This window comes from Cottoperca gobio, chromosome 10 (genome assembly GCF_900634415.1).
Source record: "Cottoperca gobio chromosome 10, fCotGob3.1, whole genome shotgun sequence".
Classification (NCBI taxonomy): domain Eukaryota; kingdom Metazoa; phylum Chordata; class Actinopteri; order Perciformes; family Bovichtidae; genus Cottoperca; species Cottoperca gobio.
Window position 1 is genome coordinate 27,351,504 of NC_041364.1, and position 18,135 is coordinate 27,369,638.

The window sequence follows — 18,135 nt, forward strand, 5'->3', positions numbered from 1 at the left end:
AATATATTCATCATTATATATATATTATTTATTTCAATCTATTTCAATTTCATTTGTCAACAAGTTTCCATCCTCTCCCTGCTCTCCATCCTCTCCCTGCTCTCCATCCTCTCCTCTCTTCTGCCTACGTCTCCTTCTCCCTAAAACAAAACAAAATGTTACAACAGGTTTAGCTATACACCACTAAACAAAAGAAGATTAAGTTGCAAAATAAGTACACATATTATAAATAATAAAATATATATTATCAATCTCAACAATTGCACTGGACTTAAAGTGATATTCAACTGTCAGAAAACTAAGCAGGTAATATGAAGTATAAATTATCTATACAATCGCCACAATCTATGTAAAATACAAATCAACATTTAAAACTCTTAGGTTTGAAAGTTAAGATCTTAAAAGTTCTACTTCCAAAGGCTAACTTAGGTCGGATGCCGGCAGCTGAGCTCAATCGTACAGCAGCTCCTAGTAGCTAGCTTAATTAGCATCGCCGCTAACGTCCCGTAACTTAACCTATCCTTTTAGTGAAAATGTTATGTTTTAAGGTCCTTTGATTTTATGACATTTGTATGGTTAGCTATTCGAGCGAGTTGAAACCCAATACTTACATTTAAAAGTATATCCATTTGCCGTTACTGCCGGGGTGAGGAGCGGCATTTTTCGTCTCCGGCCGCGCAATGAATCTTGGGCCTGCGGCCGTGAAGGATACATCAGATGTGCCCTCCAAATCTGGGAAAAGCAGGCCGCATTTGTTGGCTGCATTTGAAGGAGTCGCCGAAATGGGACACCCCTGTCGCAGACGCTGTGACATAATCGGTCTACAAATGCAGCCTCCGAAGGCTGCAGCCCCTGAATTGAGACACAACTAATGTATTTTTGAGAAAAAATACAGCACTCCATGGATCTGGGCTGTATGGCAGAGTGGCCAGACGGAAGCCACTGCTCAGTGCAAAACACATGAGAGCTGCTTGGAGGACTCTGACTATGAGAAACAAGATTCTCTGGTTTGAGAACTTATAAAATGAGTAAACAATATATTTCAGTACAGTACATATACCATATATACTACAACCATATTTCATGGTCTTCTTCAGAAAATGAAATGTGCTGAAAGCCCTAGAAAAAAGATAGTAAGTGGAATGTAAACACGAGTAAACTGTATTTAGAAATAAACTAGTACAGTGATCGTTCAGGATGTGCTCATGGCGCTGCTTCTTGGGTTTTGAAGTGAGTCTATGCACACGTTTACAGTAGCAACGCTACAGTCTACGCATCATGAGTGAAAAAGCTGCCATGAAAGTTTTACATTTTATGGGCTCAATAAAGTCAAAGCCCATTAAATAAGTATGACCCAGTCCAGACTGGCTGACACCATAGTGGACCTGAGGGAGTGCAGTGCCCTGTATAAAATTATTTGGATCAGTGGTTCTGTACAAAACTGCAAGAACCAGGCTCGCCCGGACTTTCGTTAGCACACAAATCTATTATAAAAGTGACATTATTTTCACTAACAACACACACACACACACACACACACACACACACACACACACACACACACACACACACACACACACACACACACACACACACACACACACACACACACACACACACACACACACACACACACACACCTCAGAGTCCACGTACTAGCTGTCTTGGAGATTTCCTGCTGATGCTGTTAGTGTTAGTGAGCAATCTCCATCCACTCTGCTTTTGTCAATGTCATAATTAAGCAGCTACTTTGATTGGATATTTTTTGGTAAACATTGAAACACACAATACAACATTAGCATTATGTTAAAGGAATGTTTGCAGCATTACTATTTCCTGCTCTTGCACAACCTTTGCAGAAGCTCTTCATAGGTTCTGAATAGACTCTGAACTGTAACCTGCTCCTCTGCATGCAGTTTGCACACACTGGACCCAACATATTCATCAGTATGAGTGCAGCTTTTACTGTTTTTATGCTACTTGGTGTGAGCAGATTTTGGTTAAATTTTGCAGAATTCAGGAGTGTGAGGTGCTGTGTGAGTGTGCTGCTCCTCACCAGGCTGCTCCTCCCTCTTCCTCCTCTCCTCCTGCTCCTCCCTTAGACGGTCCTCCTTCATGCAGGCTCGTCCGTCCTGGTCTCGAGGAATGATCCGCCCATGGAAAGGACACTGGAGGACACAGTCACAGCTCAAACACGCACACTACCATTGGGGAACATCCCTTTGTGTTTGCCCTGGTACCTTGAGGCGGTCCTGTCTCTGACACAGCTTTCCATTGTCCAGTGGAGCACTGCAGTAATGGCTGACAGGAGTGAAGCTCCCAGGGAAGGAGATGTATCTGCTTCTGCTCTCTGCCAGGAGCTCCTTGTTCTCCACCTCCTCGTCCACCTCAATAGGAACCCAGAACTGATGCTGAGAGGCCGACCTGCACAAGGACAAGACAAAGGAGCACAATCAAAACCATTTGAGACACTTCTATTGCTATATGGAATTAAATGTAAAAACTAATTGTGATAAAAACTGAAAGATGTCCGATTTGAAAGCAAATATAGAAGGAGTTTTGTGTTACTTTAATCCACATGCATAAAATACTGAAACATATACACAGACATTCATTCAGACATTCAAATAAAACCATGCCAGATTATAATTCTACTGTTCTACTTCCTGTTTCCTCCTGATAAATATGAAGCACTCTGAGTGACAAAACACCCGACCCACTGAACTGTACAGTGATACATTGTGTGTGTGTGTGTGTGTGTGTCTGTGTGTGTGTGTGTTTGCGTGCGTTACTTGATGATCTTGCCAGCGTTGGGCTGCTCCTGGCCCCAGTAGTACAGGTCCAAACCAAATGGAACCACAGGAGCATCAACAGCCTTCTGAGATGAACTGGGACCTGAGCTGTTGCTGGAGGAGAGTTAAAGCAACATTATGTAACTTTTACCTTAAAATAACAGCTTCAAAGTCATTTGGATGCTACACTGACTTGTAATAAGGAGAATGTCCCACTATGCGCCATGAACGCCTGTTCTTGCAATTTTGGTGATCTCTCAGGAGAAGTGTGGAAATAATTACGGCACTAAGTTGATTTTGGTGAAACTGCATCATATTTTATAGAGAATAGGTTTTTTGGTTTTCCCTATGATGTTCTCCAGCTTCTCTGCCTTGACTCCCGGTTATTTATGGAGTTCCTGATGTCTAAAAGTAAGACAAAATAAGGCTAATTGCTAGCTGCGCCGGTTTTGCACCAAAGCCGGAGCAGCGAGCAAGCTCACGTAAGTGACGAAGAGGACGTTGATGGAAGAAGCTAACAAGATCGAGCAAAAGTAAATCTCAGGCTGGCTGGTAGTCGCTGGCCAGAGCTTGGTGAAATAAAAGGCTGAGAGACAGAGCGGACTTCTTGCTGTTGGACTAGCAGCCTAAATATTGGAGTGTCTTGCGTTACGCTTGCTTGATGATTGGCTGTGTTAGAAAAGTTGTCGACTTGCTAGTTTTTGATCATTCATACAGGACTGTCTCAGAAAATTAGAATATTGTGATAAAGTTCTTTATTTTCTGTAATGCAATTAAAAAAACAAAAATGTCATGCATTCTGGATTCATTACAAATCAACTGAAATATTGCAAGCCTTTTATTATTTTAATATTGCTGATTATGGCTTACAGCTTAAGAAAACTCAAAAATCCTATCTCAAAAAATTAGAATAGTTCCTCAGACCAAGTAAAAAAAAAGATTTATAACAGCAAAACAAAATCAAACATTTGAAAATGTCCATTAATGCACTCAGTACTTGGTTGGGAATCCTTTTGCACGGATTACTGCATCAATGCGGCGTGGCATGGAGGCAATCAGCCTGTGGCATTGCTGAGGTGTTATGGATGCCCAGGATGCTTCAATAGCGGCCTTTAGCTCATTAGCATTGTTGGGTCTGGTGTCTTTCAGCTTCTTCTTCACAATACCCCACATATTCTCTATGGGGTTCAGGTCAGGGGAATTGGCAGGCCAATCGAGGACAGTAATGCCATGGTCAGTACACCAGTTACTGGTGGTTTTGGCACTGTGGGCAGGTGCCAGATCATGCTGGAAAATCAATTCCTCATCTCCATAGAGCTTTTCAGCAGACGGAAGCATGTAGTGCTCTAAAATCTCTTGGTACACAGCTGCATTTACTCTGGGCTTGATGAAACACAGTGGACCAACACCAGCAGCTGACATGGCTCCCCAAACCATCGCTGACTGTGGGAACTTCACACTGGATTTCAAGCAACTTGGATTTTGCTCCTCTCCAGCCTTTCTCCAGACTCTGGCGCCTTGACTTCCAAATGAAATACAAAACTTGCTTTAGTCTGAAAAGAGGACTTTGGACCACTCTGCAACTGTCCAGTGCTTCTTTTCCATAGCCCAAGTCAGACGCTTCTTCCGTTGTCTTGAGTTCAGAAGTGGCTTGACCATGGGAATACGGCTATTGTAGCCCATTTCCCGGACACGTCTGTGAACAGTGGCTTTTGATACCTGGACTCCAGCTTCAGTCCACTGTCTTTGAAGCTCCCCCAAATTCTGGAAGCGACTCTTCTTCACAATGATGTTAAGGCTGCGGTCATCTCTCTTGGTTGTGCAGCGTTTCCTGCCACATTTCCCCCTTCCAACAGACTTTTTGTGGATGTGCTTTGAAACTGCACTCTGTGAACAGCTTGCTCTTTGAGACATTTCTTTTTGTGTCTTACCCTCCTGATGGAGGGTGTCAATGATGGTCCTCTGGACAGCAGTCAGATCAGCAGTCTTCCCCATACTTGTGATTTAGTTTACTGAACCAAGCTGAGTGTTTTTCAAGGCTCAGGAAACCCTTGCAGGTGTTTCGAGTTAATTAGACGATTCAAGTGATTCGTTGAACACCCTACTAGTATACTTTTTCATGATATTCTAATATTTAGAGATAGGATATTTGAGTTTTCTTAAGCTGTATGCCATAATCAGCAATATTAAAATAATAAAAGGCTTGCAATATTTCAGTTGATTTGTAATGAATCCAGAATGTATGACATTTTTGTTTTTTTAATTGCATTACAGAAAATAAAGAACTTTATCACAATATTCTAATTTTCTGAGACAGTCCTGTAAGTGATGTAATCAAAACAAATGCACGTGTACAGCTGTCCATATTTATGACAGCAGTGTAATTGAATTGCACTCTGAAACTGTAGGGCTGCTAAATTACGAAAATACAGAATACTTAATGTTGCTTTAACCAACTTATAAGTTTGTGGTCAACTGTCACATTTGACAGAAACACAGTTAGTAGAGCGGCTTAAGAGAAAGAGGACTCTCAGAGTAACTGGACAGCACAAATGAAGCTGAAGGGAACTCTATTAAGACAGTTGTAAAACTAGTTAAATGTTAATGTTAACCAATTTCATTTCTGAAGAAGGTGTTTTCTTGAGATATTGTATGAGGTATCAGACGGCAGCACTGCACTAACACACATCTGTAGTTTCTCGGGCACTAAGACTGATCTCCTCAGCCAGTCATCAGAGGCCCTCAACATTAGTGCTGCTCTCAAAGGTCAGTGGAGTTTTGGCATCATAGGGCAATGTGGCATATCTCTAAAGAACCATGCTGTAGAGATTTGTACGATCAATTTCAACGACTCACATCATGATTACTCCAATTAGGCTTAAGTACTTTTAGTTTTTTTTATCAACGTTCATAATCAAATTTACTTTTTCAAATGTTAAATATGAGCATCTTGTAACTACGCATACAACCTACCTGTTAAACTTAATCTGTCGAATTCTACAAATATTTCCATCTGATAAAGCCATGCACTTTGTGATACTGCTTCACATAATGTATTTAACTCCCTCGCCTGAAACTGGAGATACAATTTTCAAAGAATTGGAATAAGCTTAAATGTTATTAGTGGAGTACATCGATACTGGCTGAACACAGAGACAATGCTTTCTTCCCTTCCAGGCCGAAGTTATGGTTCAGTAACACTCCAAGGCTTCAGGATTAAGGGCTAACTGTCAAACAGGCTATTCACACATGGTACAACCAAAATAGAACAATATCTTCTCTCATCTTAAAATTTTGATTTTTTTTTTTAATCCTTATTGTGCATCCCTGCTCATTTCAGTCACACATCACTGTAAGGTGATGTGAAAAAGTTTCAATAACAACAGTTGTAAATAATAAAGTGAATGTGGGAGGGATAATGAGAGGAAGAAGGAGGTAGAGTGGTAGCACGTGTCAGTAGGTGTACCTGGATTCTGCAGGCAGAGCGAGGTTCTGCGTGAGGCGGCGCAGTGTGGCGGCTGCACATGTTGGATCCTGCTCCTCCTCTGCAAGTCGCTTCAGCTGCCTGGAGGAAAGACGAGGAGGAGCTTCAGCAGGAGCTTCCTTTGTGACTGGTGCTGTTGAGGTGGAAGGAACTGGATCCAAACCTGTAAACAGAGAATGAGGAAGTTATGCAGCATAAACCCCATATGAAACAAATGTGCCACCTACTAAATTTACCGCAAGTAATTCTATACAGTAAATTGTATTTTTGGCTTTTTATCATGATTTCAAGTCACCTTTTTGGGACTTAACATAAAAAAGAAATAGGTCAAATTAAAACAGAATTTTAGAAAAAATTAAACTGAAGTCATATGTTGATCTTGTTTGTTCAAGAGCTTAAAAATGATTTAAGTGTTTGTTTTTTCAAAACCTTCTTTCTGGTCAAAAGGTTTTTGATCATTAGACGATTAATCGATCGAAAGTCATTTTAAAAACAAAAATGCCAAATATTTGATGGTTCTAGGTCAGGGGTCGGGAACCTATGGCTCGCGAGCCATATATGGCTCTTTTGATGACGCGATATGGCTCGCAGACAATTTTAGCAGCGAATTTGTTTTTAGTTCTCCCATCTCCTTTCCTCCGCTCTGTCTCTGACTGCACAGCGCACACATTTACACGCGCGTGCGTGCGTGTGTGTGCGTGCGTGTGTGTGTGTGTAGGGGGCGGAGCCCCGCCCTTCGCGAAACAGCTGAGGAGAAACTGCGCAAAGCAAGCAGTAGACGGGGGTCAAACTCAATCACAGAGAGGGCCAACATTAAAAACTGGGACTACGTCGAGGGCCAAACACGGTCCACATTTATTGAACAGGGTACACATAAAGTGCAAAAAGATATGGAACATATTTAAGTCAACTGCAGACGGATTGCTGAGCAATTCAATTAAAATATCTGAGCAGCAAAGTCGGCAAATGCTCTCAGTCGATCAGCAGAATGCTGTCGGGAACACAGCGGTGGAGATGTTTGTCAGTGTTTGGAAACACATAGTGACCAAAGTTTCCTTCTGCATCTGAGTCTCCCACAGGCAGCTTGGCATCATACATGTCCGTGATCACACGGCCCTGAAGCTGCAGGTTTAACAGTGAGATGCTTCGTTATGTCGCACAAACAGTCCAGCTCACATCGTCCCAGAGATCTGTGGTGTCTTTCTCTTTGCTTTCCAAAAACTTTCATTTCATTCACACATTTAAATACTTCCTCAAATGTCTTTTCCCGTGGTTGTGCTGTGCATTGATGCCAGTTATGACAGACATATGATATTTTCTCGCGGGCCGGATATAATAATAATAATAATAATAATAAAAATAATAAATTGTTTTTGTAAAGCGCCTTTCAAAACTAAAAGCAATCTCAAGGCGCTAAAAACAAACAAAAACAACACCAACAGACATAAGAGGTTAAATAGGTCATAATTGCCTTGAGTTTGACCCCCGTGCAGTAAACACTGAAAGATGAGATAAATAACTTAAGCGTTTAGTTTATTTAATAAAAGAGCACCTGTTCAATGCAACACTGATACCGCTATTAGTACACGGAGACGTGTTTTTCTTAAAAAATGCACGCATAAAGTTCCGTTCAAATTGATAAAATATATGGCTCTCAAGGAAATACATAAACAAATATTTGGCTTTTATGGCTCTCCCAGCCAAAAAAGGTTCCCGACCCCTGTTCTAGGTTAACAAATGTGAGGATTTGTTGCTTTTCTATGTCTTACATCATCGTAAACTGAATAGTCTGGAGTTTGGACAAAACATGCAATGACGTGAAGGCCATTTTATAGACCAAAGATGAATTCATTCCTGATCTGCAGATTAATGGATAATGAAAATAAGTGTCAGCTGCAGCCCGAGGTTCCTGAACTTATGGTCCTGTCCATACGCTCTTACAATACATGTTAAAAGCTTTAATGTCTTACATCAGTTCTTGATAGTCACAGTCATTTTTGCACTGTTCAAATTTAGTTTTAGTAGGATGCTTTAAAAAAATTTAAACCAGATATGTTACATTACATTACAGGTCATTCAGCAGACGCTCTTATCCACAGTGAACTAACTACAGGGACAGTCTCCCTGGAGCAGCTCAGGGTTAAGTTTGTCTGTTTGGAAGTCGTACCACCAGACCACTAGGCCATCACCACCCTGTATGTCAATAGTCAAGTGATGGCCTCACTCCTCCTCCCTCTGTGATCCCTCCCTCTCTTTGTCGGACTCAATCTGCTTTTTTTTTTAAAGGTTTTTCTGGATGTTGTGGATGTTAAGACGCACAGATCAATGGGAGGAAATGTGTATAGTTGTGTGTGTGTGTGTGTGTGTGTGTGAGAGAGAAAAAGGGGGTTAAGGGGGTTTGAGGAGAAGACAGGGAGAGAGAAAGCGAGAGAAGAAAGGCGGAAAGAGGTATTGATTTTCTCGGGTTAAGCAGGGCCTGTAATTAAAATGTTAATTTGAGAAAGAGAGAGATAGTGTCCTGACAGCAGAGAGAGGGATAAGAGGACTGATAATCAGAATGACAGAACAGGACAGAGGGGAAGAAAGAGAGAGGAAGAGATGTAGATAGAGAAAGGGAGGAAATAGAAGGAGGCTTTCTCTGAATGAAAGAAATGAGAAGAAAAGTTTAACTCTATAAACCTTCACAGTATATGTGGACACATGATTTTGAACTATATGTGTACACTGTCCTGGTGCTGTAAATACCCACTAGTACACCAATTGTGTATTAATCTGCACCTGAAACAAAAACACTGTTTAATCCTGTTTGTGTAACGTTTGCCAAAACCTGAAGTGCCTGGACAATACTGAGCTTTTAAAAAAAAATAAAACCATATCTTTGTTTGTCTTCAGTAGGAACCAATAGGCCTGGAGCGTGTCACAGGCAGGACAGGGAGTCAGAGAGTATTGAGAGACGGACTAATAAATTGTTGGTTTGGATTTTTCCATTAGATTTCCTGACAATAGAACAACAGCCTTTTCATTTAACACAGATGAATGAATTAAAAAGTGTAAGTGAACAGACTGAAGAAACCATATAAACATAAAGCAAGCAAATCATGGGCACGTCTGCAGGGGGCTTTTGCTTAGTTGCTTGTGTGTGAGTGTGTGCATGTTTGTGTGTACTGTATATGTGTGTGTGGGGGGTAACATCTAGGTGCAGGGCTAATAGGGGCTCATTAAAGAGGTTGCATTGTTAATTTGGTATGGCCCCTGTGGATCATTACCTATCCCACTAATCACCCTGACACACACACACACACACACACACACACACACACACACACACACACACACACACACACACACACACACACACAGCTGTTTTGGATAGATCAGATACAATCTAATTACTTTCTGGTCTAATTGATTAGTAATGGAGGGAGGTGGGAGTAGAGCAGAACGGGCTCACAGGTAAAGAAGAGGCTCAGTGTGAATGTAATGACTCAGGAGGCTGGTGGGAGTCCTCGAGTCGCCAGAGGTCAAAGGCCACCACACAGCTGACCAAGCATAACAGCACTATCTGCAACATGTTATATTATGGTGTCATTAACACAGACACACATACAGCAAAGAAAGTGAAGGTCACATATATGAGTGATGGTGAGAAGCTTGAATATGGCTGACAGAGCAGCACTGAGAGTTTTAGTGTTTACTGTTGCCTGGAGCTTGCACATGGCTGCTGATAATGATACAAACAGCATTCAAAGTCATCTCATATTTAGAAAAAAACATGTTGTATAGCTGCATTAAGATGAGAAGGCAGCTGGTTAATGACCTGAACATTTGACCTCTAACCTAACTTGCTGCCTGGAGGCTAGACAGGATCCATACAAGTCCAATGCCACCAAGCTGCAACAAGGAACAGTACTACAGCCACTCATATGCAGCTACTGATGACTCAGTGTGAAAGTAAATGGATGTGTTGACAGGACGATATCCATCAAAGATACACAGGGAAAATGCTTGTGGAAAAGAATCCATCTGTCTCAATTACAACGCTGTACTGCATTCCAAATCAGACACAAATACATAGTTAGCAGTCAGAAGCCAGCATATGGGACTAGGCAAGACCACTATTTCACTCATTGTGAGCTTGTTGGGGCTCAATAGGCATTTATGTCATTCCTGGGTCAATCTCAGAACCCATCGGCTGTCGGTCTGACAACGATAAGCCGTTGGGGGCAAAGGGCAATACTTCTGGGGTTCTGGTGTAGCCAGCAGATATTTGGGCAAAGACCAAGCGTTGCTCATTATTTACCGTCTGATTGACAAGAATGGAGTGGGAATTGAGAGACTACATCTATGACCGGATTGTTTCACCAGTTTAAAAGCTAATTTAAAGCCAATAAAATCTAAATCATCGTCAGATGTTAGCTGATGAGTTCCCAGATTGCATTTCGACCAACGTGTTCTGCCTCTTTTGCTCTCTACAAGGACTGTTAACCTGCATTCAACCAAAGCCCGCTCAAACGTGATATCCTACCCGGACTACAAATGGAAACCAGAACGCTTCAATACCAAAATCTACAGATTCTGCATATGAATTCAGATTCTGTTTATAGAGATTATTCCTGGGTATACACCAAAATGACTTTGCAGGTGACTATTAACAGCTTGCCTTCACTGTAACATCAACATGTGCTTAGGTTTTGCTTCAGGTATCAATATTTTTACATGAAAAATGACTGTGTGTAATGTTAAATGGTTGACTGGTAGTGATGGATCCAAAGATAATTATTACCAACTACTACTACTAGCCTCTTTCAAATCATTGTTTTGGATTTACAGCCTGCAAATTCACCATCTAATTTAGTTTTACAGCTCTGATTGGATGGATGATAAACCTCTTTCCAGCAGCAGCTGTTTCAGTGAAAAGCTGTGATAAAGCCACTGTACTCTACCTGCTCATCAGACAGCAGACACATTAGAGCAGGGGTCGGGAACCCATGGATCTTTTGATGACGCAATATGGCTCGCAGACAATTTTGAGCTGACATTTTTTAACATGATTAACATGTAATAAATAATGTGTCATTTTAAAGAAAAACATTTAGTAGCGGATTTTTTTTTTTGTTCTTCCCTCTCCTTTCCGCCGCTCTGTCTCTGACTGTAAGTGTGTGTGTGCCAAGAGTGGAGCCCCGCCTTTCGCAAAACAGAGCAGAGGAGAAACTATGCAAAGCAAGCAGTAGACCAGGGGTGTCAAACTCAATCACAGAGAGGGCTGGGACTAAAAACTGGGAGTACGTCGAGGGTCAAACACGGTCCACATTTATTGAACAGGATACACATATTGGATAAAGTACAAAAAGATATGGAACATATTTAGGTAGGCTACATTCTCCTAGTATATGTAGCCTAATATGTATTTTGTAAGGTGCCCTTGGGTGTCTTGAAAGGCACCTCCAAATAAAATGTATTATTACTATTATTGCTAATATTATGCACATGAGTCGATTTTCTTCTAAGCTGCCAGTTTAATGTTTGGGGTTCTGTGGAAACCTTCAGTGAGTGACGGTGTGCATCAGTGAGACAACTCCTGTGTGGGTATTTGTTCATCTTCATCACAGAGAAAAGCTTCTCACACAGGTATGTGCTTCTAAACATGCAAAGCACCTGAGCGGCATGAAGGAGGGTTGAGGCATCGTTTCTGGTATGAAGCTTAGAAACTGTGCAGCGCCCACAGGTGCTGTTTCCATGTCAACTGCAAACGGATTGCTGAGCAGTTACATTTTAATTTCTGAGCTGCAAAGTCGGCAAATGCGTCGGGAATACAGCGGTGGAGATGGTTTGTCAGTGTTTGGAAACACGTAGTGACCAAAGTTTCCTTCTGCATCCGAGTCTCCCACAGGCAGCTTGGCTTGAAACGCTCTCACTGCATCACACATGTCTGTCATCACAGGGCCCTGAAGCTGCAGGTTTAACAGTGAGATGCTTCATTATGTCGCACATAGACCAGTAGTTCTCAACCAGGAGTCTGAGGACCACCAGGTGTCCTGGAGGGAGTTCCAGAGGTTCCAGTTTATTTTCCCTATTAAATTCCCTTTAGAAGTGAGCCCAGAGTGAGTAAGAGTCATACAAGTTTCACTTCCTTTATGGTTAAAGGAGGTCCGTGACATAATATGTGTTAATTTAGGGGTCTGTGACACGATAAAGATTGATAACTGCCATAGACAACCAGTGCACTATAGATTCATTCTATGATGAATGTATCACTAATCAAACTTAGAGATGCCCAGAACCCCAAACATCAGACCACATGTTCGTCTGACACACACACACACACACACACACACACACACACACACACACACACACACACACACACACGGCTTGTGTAAATAATCCCACTTAAGGAGCCCTTCACCTGCACATTACCAGCTGCTGAAGGTTGGTCCTTTGAAGTGTGTGTGTGTGTGTGTAAATCTTAAAAGATTAGGGCAGCAGCAGGCTTCTTTTGTAGCTTAACCTCTGTATTTATGCACGTGTCTGTAGGTTTAAGGTTTGAGGTGTGTGTGTGTGTGTGTGTGTGTGTGTGTGTGTGTGTGTGTGTGTGTGTGTGTGTGTGTGTGTGAAGTTGAACTCATACCATACTCGGCTCGTAGATGCTCTGGAATGTGTGGCTCATATCCTTCTTTTTCTGGAACCTCATCAAAATCATCATCATCATCTCCGTCTGAAGAAGCCTTCATCTGAGGAAGAGTAGGTAAGGTTTATGTCTTTAGATATTGTTAATATCAAAATTACAAGCACAAAAAAATCACTTTTTTTTATTAATTAATTTATTGAAAAACAATAACATGACAAAAGTGACAATGAAAATATAAAATATAAAAATAGTAGTTAAATTGCAGCAACGACTTATGAGATATAATAGAGCATGGGAATAGCCATTTTATACTTCTATCATAATGTTCTAAACCCTGATACACCCTGATAAACATTCACATTTTAATAGGCGCCTAACCAGCTGTATCTTACATTTATCTTCAGTCTCAGTTTACAGGTGATGTACACCACTACCATCTCCACTACCACTACCATCTCCCCCTAAAGATCCCCCCGCCCCCTCCCCAAAAAAAGCGAGAGGGCCCCGAAGCAACAAAGCGTGGAGGCCCCAGCAGGAGACATACAGATGGACCCACCCACCCCCCTTTCTTTTTTGTTATTGTTTTCCCTCTTTTTTCATGTCTGGTGATTTGATCCTAGTTCACAGAGAGATGATGACACATGCACAGTGTCCTGCAATAAAGCCCACCTTAGTGGGGTTAATCCATCCATCCATCCATCGTCTACCGCTTATCCGGGGGTCAGGTCGCGGGGGCAGCAGCTCAAGTAAGGAACCCCAAACTTCCCTTCTCCAGGCCACATCCACTAGCTCCAACTGGGGGATCCCGAGGTGTTCCCAGGCCAGTGAGGAGATATAATCTCTCCACCGAGTCCTGGGTCTTCCCGAGGTCTCTTCCCAGCTGGACGTGCCTGGAACACCTCCCTAGGGAGGCGCCCAGGTGGCATCCTTACTAGATGCCCGAACCACCTCAACTGGCTCCTTTTAACGCAAAGGAGCAGCGGCTCTACTCCGAGTCTCTCACGGATGGCTGAGCTTCTCACCCTATCTCTAAGGGAGACACGAGCCACCCGTCTGAGAAAAAACATTTTGGCCGCTTGTACCTGTGATCTCGTTCTTTCGGTCATGACCCAGCCTTCATGACCATAGGTGAAGGTACGAACGAATGCAATACCGCCCCTGCTGCTCCTATTCTCCGGCCAATCTCTCGCTCCATCGTGCTGATCCTCATCTCCTTTCCAGCACTAACGGTGTCCCGAGACTTACGACGCGGTTAAAATCCGAAAGAAAATAAGACATTTAAAATTTCGATTCTACTTAATCAGTTCCTAAACCACACAAGTCTGGACGAGTTCTCCTCTCTTGCTCTCTTAGATAACATAAAACCAAGCCTGAACTCTGATTATCATGTTAAAAACATAGCAAGATGAATTCATATCCAGCCGGGAGCCAACTCCACGGACAAAGTCGTAAAGCAGCTAGAGCAGTTCATTGCCGGGCTGCCATCCTCCTTGGCAAACTGGGTCCAGTGCCACCGACCTGCCAGCTTGATAGCCACCGTCGTCCTCATGGAAGACCACCTCTCCAGCAGTGACTGGTAGTGCCCCGCCGTGCTGGTTCGCAAGTCCGACGGGTCAATGCGGTTAGGGTTAACGAGGTGTCCTAATTTGACGCGTACCCGATGCCCCGGGCCTACTTGGATGACGTCATCCGTCAGCCTGGTTCTGTTCTTTTGCAGTAGGCTGGATCTAAGGAGGGACGCTGACAAGGGCCGCCGCTCCACGAGACCAGAGAGAGGGAGAGAGACTCTGCACGGGAGGTTGCACAACCGTGTTATAAACGTGAATAAAGGACCAGTGGCAAGCTGCTGCCGCGCCTCCACCGTGTTCTGCTTGCTTTTCTTTACTGTAACCTGTAAAGCAGTCTTTTCATATGGACTGCTCTGTGTTTCACAGTCACAAGCATCGCCCCGCCGCTGAAATATTCTGTAACGGAGCTGCTGTCTCTCCAATCCCACTACATGACCACACCAGCTTTGCTTTCCCATCGTGACATCCTCAAACAACATCGTGGATCACGTCGGAACTTTCAGTACGCCAAACACAGTGGCAGCACAAACATTCGCTCTTTCTGGTTGATGGGAAAATACAGGAACTACTGAGTGTTAAACACAGCAGGGGACAGGAGGAACCACCAAGTGTTAAACACAGCTGGGGACAGGAGGTGAACTACTCAATCAAAGAACAGTCCTCAGTCGATTGATTAGCACGTCTGGTACCTGAGTCGATTGATTAGCACGTCTGGTACCTGATTTGAATTGGTTCGTTCCTTTGATCTCTGCATATAAATACTGAGGCACACAAAATCATCTGAACACATCACCCCCATTCTCCTGAAACTTCACTGGCTCCCTGTTCAATCCCGAATCGACTACAAAAACCTCCTGCTCACCTGCAAAGCCCTCCACAAACTCTCCCCCACCTACCTATCTGACTTCCTTCAGGAGTATACCCCCTCCCGCTCCCTCCCCTCATCCGGTCTCCTGACAATCCCCACATCACGCCTCATCACCATGGGTGCCAGGGCCTTCAGCTGCTCTGCTCCCAGGATCTGGAATTCCGTCCCTCCACACATCCGACAGTCCAAAACTATTACAACATTCAAGTCCCACCTCAAAACTCACTTATTCAAATTGGCCTACTCTCTGTACTCTCCATCATCCTCTGTCCTCCCGCCTCTTCTCTTTCTTGCTTTCTTCATGTGTCTGCACCCTATCTCTGGTTTTGTTTGTCTGCTCTCCCTTCTAATGTCCTGCTGTTTTTATCTCTTGTATTTTGTACAGTGTCCTTGGGTGTCTTGAAAGGCGCCTCCAAATAAAATGTATTATTATTATTATTATTATTATTATCAATTGTTTTGTTTTTGCCTGAAAAGGCTGTGGAGGAGAAAATAAACTGTTTGTTCCTCGATCCTGTTGACATTTAATAATTTTTTCGAGGTGTGTCTCACACGGATACATTCATGTTGGTTTGAGTCTGTTTGTTGACACTAACAACTGGTAAAATATAATCTGCAGATGCATGTTTCCTAAATAAGGCCCATTTTGTCAAACAAAACTAAAACGACACTCGCTGATATACTAAACGCAACCAATCAACTGTCAATGAGGTGCAGAACATCAACCAGACTGCCCATACACAGGCGTGTAGTTCTGTGCAGTGTATGCCTCAGTTGAGGACGCAGACATACACTCCAGTCTAGCAGCATAATAGTCAGTGATTAGCGTTATGAGCAGTAAATCCTAACGTTAAGCTAACCCTTTATTCCCAAGGGTCTCTTTTTCATTAGCGTGTAATAATACTGTGTGTGTGTGTGTGTTACTGCTGATAAAGCCCATTAGAATGTTTGAATTAGTTTACAAATGATGATTCCTTAGATGATTACTGAAGCACAACTGAACCATAAGACAGCGTCAGTCAACCATGTCCCACCCTGAACACACCTCTTGATCCAGCACACAGAGACCAATTAAAAAACTTCATGATATAATACTCACTATTCAGTTAACCAGCAACTAAACAATTAAAGCCTAATTAGTTGTCGTTAATGCAGCCACAAAGACAGAGACATGGTGGTCTGAGAGGGAGAGGAATTTGGCCAAGATTTGATAATAAACATACAAAGAAGATGACAATGAGGGATGTGAATTCTTTTTTTTAAATACCTTTTTCTTTTGACATTTTATATACCAGCTTACCCTAGATGTATTCCTCCTCTGTCTATATAAGTTAGATGTAATTTAAATGCATCTTATGTTACTCCACCATCACAATGTATTACAAATACTGATACAAAGTTGTTTTTAATATTGACGCTCACACACACAATTATATACGTACCTACAGGCAGTTTAGAGATTCCAATTCTCCCAACTGAAAATCAAGTCACCTGATGTATACTTTTACATCCACATTTGTCATTTAGCAGACACTGTAACTACAGGGACAGTCTCCCTGGAGCAACTCAGGGTTAAGTACCTTGCTCAGGGACACAATGGTAGCAGCCCTGGTATTGAAATCACAACCATCTGGTGTGCTGTTTGGAGCCCCACACCCACTTACACCCACTTCTTAACTGTACATGTCCATGTGAGGTTGCCTGTTAAAGTCCGCACGAATATCTTTGCAGACGTCTGCATGTAGTTTATTGTAGGTATTCCTGTTTACACTTAAACATAAACTACATGCAGACGTCTGTCACTGTCACTGCGGCCACTAGCACCATCCATGTTTCAAAAGATCTTATTCAAACAACTGCAAACTAACAAAACCCCTTTAAATCAAGCAATTGATTTAAAAGCAATTTAGGCAGCCTGCAGCTGTGGATTTTGCGTCCTTACCTAATGAGTAACAGGACGATACATATCTGCTGCTGGTCAGGAGTTGAAAAGGCCTTGTTTGTATTAATCACATAGATTATGAGATAATAATAATGAGATGCTGCTTGGCTGCAGAAAGCAGGTATGATTTAAGAATAAACATTCACAGAGCAGGAGAAAATGACTCAATGACATGATAACCAAAAATGTAAAACATGGACAGAATGTATGATGTGGAAAAACGTATATACTTGATCATATGTATTACTGACGGAAGTTCCATTACATCATATTATATTTTTAAAACATGATTTTGGGCATTTGAAATTAGTTTGCCTAATTGGTCAATGTAAAAAAAAATACAAAAGTGTAAATTAGACATTTAGACATAAATAAGACATTTTAGAGTGTAAAAGTCTGAGGCATAGCCTATATTCCCTCAAAACATTGGCAGATTAAATATGTGTTTGTTGTAGAGATGGCTCTGCTCTAGTAAGCTCAATGTAAATAAAGAGTTGCTCTCCACTCGGGCAGGACACAACCTCTCCCGAGTGTGCACATACGCACACTCTCTTGCTGCCTCTCCATATTAAGGCCCTGTCACACATATCCGTATGGCAGAAACGTATGCTGGTGTATACGAAATATCGGCAATACATTGATATAAATTAAGGGTAAGTTGTGATCGTTTGAAGGACGCAGACGATACACCGAACACGGCCCTGTCACACAGTTCCGTATGGCAGAAACATATGCCGGTGTATATGAAAATTAGCTAAAGATTTGTCAGAGTCCAAATACGTCCAACTTTTCCACAGCGGTGTTGTAGCTGACGTATACATAACGAATACATAACGAATTACGGAGCTGGAAA

General features: G+C 42.3%; 1 protein-coding gene across 7 annotated transcripts in view; it reads right to left on the bottom strand.

Annotated features, from left to right (window-relative positions):
• The window catches only part of uvssa (UV-stimulated scaffold protein A), a 56,567-nt gene that overhangs the window by 16,502 nt on the left and 21,930 nt on the right, over positions 1 to 18,135 (bottom strand). For 4 of the 7 annotated variants that reach the window (XR_003832897.1, XM_029441212.1, XM_029441209.1 and 1 more), the window contains exons 9-13: positions 12,905 to 13,007; positions 6,259 to 6,439; positions 2,793 to 2,906; positions 2,241 to 2,424; positions 2,057 to 2,168 (exon numbers count right to left, since the gene is read on the bottom strand). Coding sequence is in view for 6 of the 7 variants with exons in the window: in XM_029441212.1 (XP_029297072.1) it covers positions 2,057 to 2,168; positions 2,241 to 2,424; positions 2,793 to 2,906; positions 6,259 to 6,439; positions 12,905 to 13,007 (694 nt within the window). In the remaining variant the exon portion in view is untranslated. Of the gene's footprint in view, positions 1 to 94; positions 733 to 2,056; positions 2,169 to 2,240; positions 2,425 to 2,792; positions 2,907 to 6,258; positions 6,440 to 12,904; positions 13,008 to 18,135 lie in introns of those variants that run through there. The other 3 variants (XM_029441214.1, XM_029441213.1, XM_029441211.1) reach the window with 3 other exon arrangements.